The sequence below is a fragment of the Tupaia chinensis genome, unplaced genomic scaffold (genome assembly GCF_000334495.1).
Source record: "Tupaia chinensis unplaced genomic scaffold, TupChi_1.0 Scaffold000673_1, whole genome shotgun sequence".
Classification (NCBI taxonomy): Eukaryota; Metazoa; Chordata; class Mammalia; order Scandentia; family Tupaiidae; genus Tupaia; species Tupaia belangeri.
In genome coordinates, this window is record NW_006160196.1 from 289,866 (window position 1) to 299,243 (window position 9,378).

A 9,378-nucleotide genomic window follows, 5' to 3' on the forward strand; every position below is an offset into this window, starting at 1 on the left:
CTGGGTCTGGGACTTGAACCATAGTCAACTATGTGAGAGTCCAGTAATGTAACTATTATGCCTTCTGCTGGTCCTAATTCAATTTTTTTTTTTTTTAATTTTTCAAGAGGTTTTTGCTATAGGGTGCGTGTGCTCACCAGAAAGATAGAGAGAGACAGAAAGTGAGAAATCATCCCCAGGGGGGATGGCGATGGCCATGCCTCAGTCCCTTCTCCTCCTTTCTCCTCTCAGGATCTTGGGCATGCACGCACACATGCCCGGCATGAATTTAAGCCACTGGTCCGGGACTCAAACCTTGGTCAACTACATGGGAATCCAGTGACATAGCCATTATGCCAGCTCTTGGTCCCAGCAATTCAATTTTTTTTAAAGAGATGTTAGCTATAGGGTGCATGTGCTTGCTAGAGAGACAGAGAATGTGAGAAATCACTCTCCAGGGGGTATGGCCATTTTGCAATCCCTTCTTTCTCTACTTGGGATTTTGGGCTTGCACACACACATGCCCAACATGAATTTTAAGCCAGCAGGTCTGGGACTTGAACCGTGGTCGACTACACGGGAGTCCAGCGACTTAACCATTATGCCATCTGCTGGCCCCTCAAATTTTTTTAAGGTTTTTGCCAAAAGGCTCATGCACTCACCAGAGAGACAGAGACAGTGAAGGCCAAAGTGAGCATTCCCCTCCTCAAGGCGGGTGACCATGCCCTAATCCCTTCTCTTCATGCCCCTTCTGGATTTGGGACATGCACACGCACATACCAGCATGAGTTCAAGCTGCTGGGTCTGGGACTCAAACTTGGGTTGGCCATGTGTGAGCCCAGCACGTTAACCACTATGCCACCTGTTAGCCCCTTTAATTCCATTTTTACAAAAGTTGCTGAAGCCCCCTCATATTGTAGATTTTCCACACTGGTACTTGGAGGATTTTGTCAGTTAGTTTGTTTTGTTTTGTTTTTTTAACCTATAATAAAATAAACATCAGGTTTTGTTTTTACTTTTTAAAGTTTGCCAGAGGGGGCCTGTGCCCACCAGACTCAGAAGAAGGAGGGAGAAATCACCCTGCGTGGGCATGCTCACACCACAATTCCTTCTCCGTTTCTGCGTCATTTCAGGATTGGGGGCATGTATGCACACGTGCTCAATGTGGTTTTTTTTTTTGTTTTTTTTTTTTGGTTTTTTGGAGAGATTTTCGCTGTAGGGCGCATGCGCTCGCCAGACAGACAGACAGAGAGAGACATAGAGACAGAAAGTGAGAGATCACCCCCCCAGGGGGGATGGCCACGCCGCAATCCCTTCTCCTCCATTCTCCTCTCGGGATCTTGGGCACGCACGCACACGCGCCCGGCGTGAGTTTTAAGCCACCGGGTCCGGGACACGAACCGCGGTCGACTACGTGGGAGTCCAGCGACATAGCCATTACGCTAACTGCTGGTTCCCCCCAATGTGTTTTTCAAGCCAGCAGATTCAGGACTCGAACCACTTGGTTAGCCATGTGGACTCTGGCTCCCTTAACCACCAGGCCATGGAACCAGCCTCACGTCATTATTTTTAAAACTGATCGTGGCTTATTAGGCATGAAGTCAATTTAGTGGGTCAAAGACAACCACACGCGCATGTGCCCAGGATCCCCCTGGCCGGGGGACGGGATCATGATGTCACCAGGCCCGGTGGGGGGTCCTTCCCTCTCTCTCTCTCTCTCTCTCTCTCTCTCTCTCTCTCTCTCTCTCTCTCTCACATGCTCTAGCACACACGCACTCTATCAGGAATAAAGGGGAAAAATTATAAATATCTTTAAAAAGGAAACGGAGGTGGGCACTTGGGCGTCATAATACCTTTCTGCTGGGGCCTATGTGCGATGTTTTCAAAAAGCTGAGTAAGAGTCCAGGTGCCTGCGGCAGTGCCCGGCACCGAGGAGGCTCTGAGCAGTGGGCCTCGTCGTTGAGACCCTCAGCCCCGTGGTTCCCTCCCACGCTGTCTAGCCACCTCTGGGTGTAGCCCTCTAGGTCTGGGCTTGGGGCCACCTCTCAAGCTGTCCTGTGCTGGGGGGTGTCGTGACCACAGAGACCCTGCAGGAGTACCTGAAGGTGGTGATGGCCCTCAAGTATGACGAGAAGCCGCCCTACACTGTCCTGAGGAACAGTCTGGAAAGCCTGCTGCAGGACCTGCGGGTGTCGCCCTACGACCCCGTTGACCTCCAGGTGGCGCCGTAGGTGGAACCCAGGTGGGAGACTTTGGGAGACCTGACTCCTCTCACCCTCTGCCCCAGCCCAGCCCTGCCCAAGGCTCTGAAGGACGGTCCCAGACGCTACTCCACGTTTAGACCAGGGCCCAGCCTCCAGTAAGACGCTGGATCTCCACAGTGCTCGGACACTGAGGAGTGGCGAGCAGGTACCGGCTGAGCATGGCCAGTCTTCCCGTGGGTGCTGGCCTGTCCTTCGGTGCCTTTGCGTCCATGCAGTACAACAGAAATTTTAAAACTTCAGACCTGATCGCTCCTGAGATCACGGTCATGTCAGGGCCTGTCAGGGCTTACTCCCTGAGACCCCTCAGTCAGCCCCAGATCTGTTCCTTGGTTAGGAGCTCAGTGAGAAGGCGTGGCCAGATGGTGGCGCAGCAGCAAACGCAGTGCTCCACGAGGCTGACCACGGGCGAGTTCTGGGACCACGGGTGGAGGCCTCTGCGCACACTGGGCACGCATGTGCCCACGATCGGGGCAGCTGAGGCTAGGGCAGAGGGCAGCCTCAGGACCCTCGGGGGAGGCCTGTCTCCGTCCCTTGTTCATGGAGGAAATAAACAAGTGAAAGGAGCCTGTGATCTTGAGCAACTTGAAACTTGTCTCGTCCTTGCGTCATGGCAGCTCCTCGCCTGGCCTGAGCGGCCCACCCTCCTCCCCTTGCTCCACAGTCCATGAAGTTCCAGCCACACCACCCTGGTCAAGCTCGATCCCACCCCAGCACCTCTGCGCCTGTCACTCCGACTCTTCTCCTTTGCTTTTTTAATTTAGATGCACTCACTAGAGAGAGAAACAGGCGGAAAGTGAAAAGTCACCTCCGGAGGGGTGGCAATTCTACAGTCTCTTCTCCGTTTCTCCTTTCAGGATTTTGGGCATACACACACCCACCCAGCATGCTTTCCCAAGCTGCCAGGTCCTGGACTTGAACTGCAGAGTCAACCACATGGGATCCAGCTCCTTACCGCCATGCCACCTGCTGCCTCCATCCCTTGCTTTTATGCAGTCGGCTCCTTGTCAACGCCCTGAGGTTTCCCCAGATCATCAGGAGGGAGCCTCACCACGCCCACCCACTCTAGTGGCGCCACCCGTCTTCTGCACAGCCTTCATTCCTGCGTGGAGAGGACTTTACTGTGTAGTCTCCTCCTCACTCCTGCTTGTCCCTCTCGTTCACGGCAGTGTCCCCGACATCCGGGTGGCATGTAACAGGGCAGAGGGTGCTCCTTGGATACGACACTAATGACCATCTCTGTTCTCTTGCAGAACTTGGAATTTGCAGTTTGAAATAGAAAAAGAAGTAATGCGACCCAAGGCCTGCTGTTTAATCACTGATAAGCTTCTAGAAAGATCCCTCGAATGTGCATTCCCGCCATTCCTTAGGTGACATGCGTCAGCCCCGACTAGCTTTAGCATCAGGACACCCAGCAGCTGCCCCAGGTAATGTGAAGTTCCTCCTCCGAGCAGTCCTTTCAGAGCACAGTCCTTTCAGCCCACCTCCCGCCAGAGCCGCCAGAGCCGCCAGAGGGCAGAAGAGAGTAGGGGAGACGGCAGCTCCCGGACAGTCAGGCCAGCTCCTTGGTGGGGACCCTTTCTACCCTTGGCATCACTCTGCTTTGATAATAAATTGTTTTATTGGAACTTGAGTCCAATGTCTGTAAAAGCTCTTTTTTAAAAGCTGATCTTCTTCCCTTCTTCCCTCCCCCCCCTACTCATCCCTCCCTCCTTCTTCCATCAACCACTCACTCCCCACTCATCTGCTCTGACTTTCATGCAAACGCCCTCCTACCCAGTCTTCTATTTATCCCAGCGGCCACCTCCTAGCCACCCACTTCCTTTGGATCTTTTGTTCGTCCCCATCTGCCCTTTAACCCAGAGTTCTGTGCACACACCCATTCACCCGTTCAGCCGGTTTTCCTCTTGTCCATCCACCCACCTCCCTCACCCTCGCACCCTCCACTCATTCGCCACTCACCCACCCGTCCCCCTTTAATTCATCCACCCAAGCTCTCCTGCACGCACCCATTCGCCCGTCGTCCACCCACCCCTTCCCTGGATGCCCTGTGAGTGGGACCGGGTCCTGGAGCAGGTGGAACCAGTGGTGGTTAAGGGTGCTGGCCTCTCACATGGCCGACTGCGGTTCAAGTCCCCGACCTGGCAGCTTGCTTCTCACTTTCCCTCTCTCTATCTCTGGTGAACACACACGCCCTACAGTAAATTAAATAATAGTAAAATTAAATAAAGAATTCTATTAAAGAAAGATGGAATGCCTCACCTCGACTAGTGATGCTTGGAGAGCCACGACCGGCGCCATTAACTTCATGGCAGCATGTTCAGAGCACGGCTCCCGTCACAAGAAGCATGTGTTCTCATCACTCAGGAGTGGGCAATGGATAGAACAGGCGAAAGAGGACCAGTAGGTGGTGTAGGGGCTAAGGCGCTGAACTCCCACGTGGTCAACCACAGTTCAAGTCTCGAACCCAGCAGCTTTGAAACATGCTGGGTGCATGTATGTGTGTGCTCAAAATCCTGAGAGGAGAATGGAGGAGAAGGGACAGTGGCATGGCCATCCTTCATGGAGGCTGTGATTTCTCACCTGTCTCACTCTTCAGCGAGTGCACATGCCCTATAGCAAAAAAAAAAATGTAAAAAAACGGTGTGATGTAATTGCTGCAGAAAGCGTTCTGATGTGCAGAGGCCCATGCACTGCAACTGCAAGGAATCTTAAAAACAAATCCTACAAAAAGACGAAACCTAAGAAGAACCAGATCACCAGGGAAGTAAAACTACAGCAGTGTGTGATTCAGATACTCGCGATGCGTTTCCAATGAAGATGAGCACAACACGTGTGTGTGTGTGTGAGGGAGTACACCGCTGGCTCCCGGGGAGCAGGCTAGGGGCTGGAGATGAGATGAACACGCAGGGTGTTCATGAGGGGTCAACACCATGCCGAGAGATCAGTCCCTATGGGGCGGAGGAAGCAGGTGGGGCGGAAGGGGAATCGAGCTGCCAGGCAGCCCAAGGACAGCCTCAGCAGACCCACACGGAAGCTCTGACGCTCTTAACTGGCGGGGCTGCACTGGAGCCAGTCCGGCTGGGACCGGGCCAGTGGGACAGGACGCCGACAGACCACTAGGTCTCCTGTCTCCGTGGAGAACTGGAGTAGTTGCCCGTCCTGAGCTCTGGGCCCTGCAGGTCTCAGCACTTGCAGATCTTGACCTCTGAGTACTCTGTGCTGCTGGTGGCCTTGGGGTCCCAAGGTTCCCGAGGCCCCGTAGAAGCTGAGGGAGGCGTAGTGGAGCTCCTCCCTTTCCCTGGAGGTGGGGTCAGCTGCAGTGGGAGGCAGGTGGTCTGGTCCAGAAGGCCTCCTGATGGGCAGTCCTGATGGGAGGCCTGAATGGAGAAGAGTGAAAGGGAGTGAGATTAGGAGGATGGGGCTGGGAGAAAGCAAAGCCCGCGAGCACACCTGGAAACCGAGGTTTAGCCTGTCGTCTTCCTTCCACGAACACTGCCTGGCCCTCTGTCATGACTGTGGCATGGTTTGGTTTGGTTTTAGAGATTTTTGGCTTAGGGGATGTGTACTCGCTGAACAGAGAGAGACAGAGACAGTGAGAGGGAAAGTGAGAAACTACCCCCTACGCTGCAATCCCTTCTCCAGTCTCGCCTGCAATCTTGGGCACACATTCTCACACGCCCCCGGTTTTCAAGTCACTGGTCTGGGGCTCTAGCTCCAGTCAGCCTTGTGGGAGTCCAGCAACATAACCACTACGCCACCTGCTGGCCCCATTACTGCGTTTTTTTAAGGTTTTTTTTTCCATGAAAGAGAGCGAGAACCTTCAGCGGAGCCCCGCTGTTACAGCCCCCAGGCTCAGCCAGCCCCAGGTCAGGAGCGAACGTGCACGGTGTGCCCGGGAGGTCTGATGTGCCCCGAGCCTTCTCGTGTGCGCAGCCACGCTGGCCGCCAAGTTCACTACTGCATGGCCAGCCACCCCATTCCCGTTCTCATTGCCTCCTGTATCAAGTATTCGAAAGTCACCACGCTGGACCTTTGGCAACTGATTGCCGGTCCATAAAATCCATTCAGCAGTCCACTGGGGAGACATGACTGTCCCCACATACCAGAGAAACAGAGGCAACGCACATGTCCCGAATCAGGCCAGCACTCTCATCCAGGTCCCTCTGACCCAGTGCTCACTGCCTGGCGGAACAGCCAGCCTCTGCCGCCCTGGGCACGTACAGGAAACCGCGCAGACGCCACCCCGGCCCTCGCGTGTGGCAGCAGGAGCAGACACTAAAGCAGCACTCAGTCAAGTTACTGTCCAGTCACACCGTGCCACAGGACCCTCAGGAAAGGGACAGGGTAAGGTCACATTCAGTAAAGCTCTTTGGACCACCCTCTGGCATCTCCAGGCCCGACAAGGACCCTGGACTTGTGCAGACCTGGCCTTGGCAGGTGCCACTGCTGCCAGTCACACCGATCCGGGGAACTGACACAAGGCCAGTTCCGAGAGGTCTGACTCCCCGGAGAGAGAACCGAAAGGCCACACAGTATTCACGTTCAGAACGTGCTTGCCCGCTGTGCCTCACTCCCCGCCCACGGCCACGCACCTGGCCTTCCAGAGCGGCTTCATCAGTGGCCCTGTGAAAGGACCCCCTTTCTGGCAGGTGGCAGAAGCACTCTGACTTCAGACCCCCGGGGGCTTTTGCTCAATGAGCTCTCATTCTCATGGAGACAACACCTGCGGGAGGGGAGCTCGCTGCTCACCTGGAAGACAGCCCTGCTCAGGCCTGCGCTGCCCTCAGGAAACACTCGGCATTTCGGAGGTGTGGACACTGAACACGACTAGGCCGGAGGTGAAGGCCGCTGGATCCCACAGGGCTGACAGCGCACTTGTGTCCTGGACCTGGCGGCTTGAAAACCACGCCAGGCCTGTGAGCACACGTGCCAAAGGCCCGAGAGGGGAATGAAGGAGAAGGGATTGTGGGGTAGCCATCCTTCCTCGGGGGCACTTCCTCATGCTCGCTCGCTCTCTCCAGCGAGTGCACACGCCCTATAGCAAAAAATTAAACACACGCACACACACTCAGGAAACTGAGGCCAAGGAACGAGGTGCCATGCAGTGAGGACACTCGCTTTGCCCAAAGGTTCAGCTCCGTGCCCAGCCCTGGGAGGATGCTCCAGCTCCAGCGTTGGACCATCTGCCTACTGGAAGTATGATTCCCTGGGAAGGGCAGAGCCTATGCTGACGACGCTTTGTGGTGGGGCCTGGGCCCAGTGGTGTGCGTTTGGCACTGGAGGGGCTGAGTCCGTCACGCGGCTGCTCCAGGCCCGTGGGCCGGCCCCAGTAACACTTGACACCAAGGCGCGGTGAGCTGCCTGGGATGGCAGTCCACCAGCAGCGTTGGCGCCTGTGATTACTGCCCGTGACCACTGCGAGAGGACAGCTGGGCGCTCCTGCCTGGTCCCCTCCGCTGTGACCAACGGCGACTGTCCGTGCGGCAGCCTCGGTGAGCGCCGTGAGGCCGCCCAGCACGCTATCGCACAGTAACACTTGACACCAAGGCGCGGTGAGCTGCCTGGGATGGCAGTCCACCAGCAGCGTTGGCGCCTGTGATTACTGCCCGTGACCACTGCGAGAGGACAGCTGGGCGCTCCTGCCTGGTCCCCTCCGCTGTGACCAACGGCGACTGTCCGTGCGGCAGCCTCGGTGAGCGCCGTGAGGCCGCCCAGCACGCTATCGCACCCAGGAGTGCCGTGCGGCAGCCTCGGTGAGCGCCGTGAGGCTCCCAGCACGCTATCACACCAGGAGTGGACTCGGGGACCCCCACGCTGGCAACTGGTGTCAGAAGTGAGGCTAGGCTTGAGGCGGTGGTTAAGGGCGCTGGACTCCCACGTGGCCGACAGAGGTTCAAGTCCCGGACCTGGTGGCTTGCTTTCTCACTTTCCCTCCCTTTTTTGCTCTCTCTCACCCTGTCCCTCTCTGGTCAAATTGAAATAAATAAATAAGTTAAATAAATAATTTTATAAAATGTTTTTTTAAAGGGAGGCTTATAACTACAGATGAAAGCATGTAGCAAAAAAGTTCAAGGTAGTAACAGGAAGGCCACAGATAATAATAATAAAACAAAGTCCCGAGGACTCCTGAGCTTGGGAGAGCTCTCTGGCATCTTGTGTTGGAGAAGGGGGACGGGAAGGAGAGGAGGGGCCGGGGCCTGGGGAGGAATGAGGCGGCGGGAAGAGAAAGGTCTAGTTGGAGCTGGACACAGGCGGTAGAGGGCCAGGCCTGGGTGAGCATCTGGGAGAGGAGTGCGGAGGGGAGGGTCGCAGGCCTGGGGGACTGTACTTACAGGGACCAGGAGCAAGAGGCTATTTGGGGCATGACAACTCTTAAGTCACGAAGGAGGATGTGGCCTGGCCCTCCTGGGAGGTGATCAATGGGACCCCGGTGGACAGAGGGCTCATCACTCCCACAGGAGACAGGGCCAGGACATAGGGGGTGTCCTGCTCCGTGGCTGCTGGCTGGGTGGCCTCCCTCCTGCAGGTCTTCATTCTAAGGGAGGAGGCCAGAAACTTGAAGCCTCCAGCTTGGGGTAGGACTGTGGTCGGGGTTGGTCCTCTGCTTAGGAGACCCCAGAGGCCGAGCTGGGGGGAGGGGCGGCATAGCTAATCAGGAGACGCCCTAAGGAGAAGGGATGACCCTTCCTGGATGACTGGGGCGCCAAGGCCCAGTGCCCACCACCCCTGCCCTGTCCAGTCCTCCAGCCTTTTGCAGCCAACGAAGGACACTCACCGGAAGACCAGGCAGAGACCAAGAGTGAGCGCGACAGGGACACCAGCCCCCCAAGGTGAGAGCACCCAGGAAGAAGCCTCCCCCAAGCTCCGACTTCCCTGCGCACGAGCCTGGTTTGGGGTGATGCCCCTCTGGGCCTCCAGACCCTGCGCCCTTCTCCCTGCACAGCGGGACAGCCGGCCGCCCACACCCTTCCAGGCCCGCCTTGCCTCCAACCACAAGCTTTATCTTCTCTGGCTTCAAGTCTCCTTTTTCCCTAACCTCAGCACCTGACAGGCCTGACCTGTGAGCAGCAGGACAGCCAGGCTCTGCACCCCATGGGCGTTCCAGGCCTCGCAGCTGAGTCTGAGGTCCGGAGGC

General features: G+C 56.3%; 2 protein-coding genes across 9 annotated transcripts in view; one reads left to right on the forward strand and one right to left on the reverse strand.

Annotated features, from left to right (window-relative positions):
- VRK3 (VRK serine/threonine kinase 3) overlaps nt 1-3,873 on the forward strand; it is a 43,974-nt gene extending 40,101 nt beyond the window's left edge. For 6 of the 8 annotated variants that reach the window (XR_003551370.1, XM_027776451.1, XM_006160118.3 and 3 more), the window contains 2 exons: nt 2,062-2,221; nt 3,494-3,629. Coding sequence is in view for 7 of the 8 variants with exons in the window: in XM_027776451.1 (XP_027632252.1) it covers nt 2,062-2,210 (149 nt within the window). In the remaining variant the exon portion in view is untranslated. Of the gene's footprint in view, nt 1-2,061; nt 2,222-3,493 lie in introns of all 8 variants that reach the window. The other 2 variants (XM_006160120.3, XM_006160119.3) reach the window with 1 other exon arrangement.
- Nucleotides 3,874-5,425: 1,552 nt separating this feature from the next.
- Nucleotides 5,426-9,378, reverse strand: part of LOC106736168 (sialic acid-binding Ig-like lectin 16) — a 9,776-nt gene continuing 5,823 nt past the window's right edge. Inside the window, exon 5 of the mRNA XM_027776454.1 lies at nt 5,426-5,620. Within this exon, the coding sequence (XP_027632255.1) occupies nt 5,426-5,620 (195 nt within the window). The remainder of the gene's footprint in view (nt 5,621-9,378) is intronic.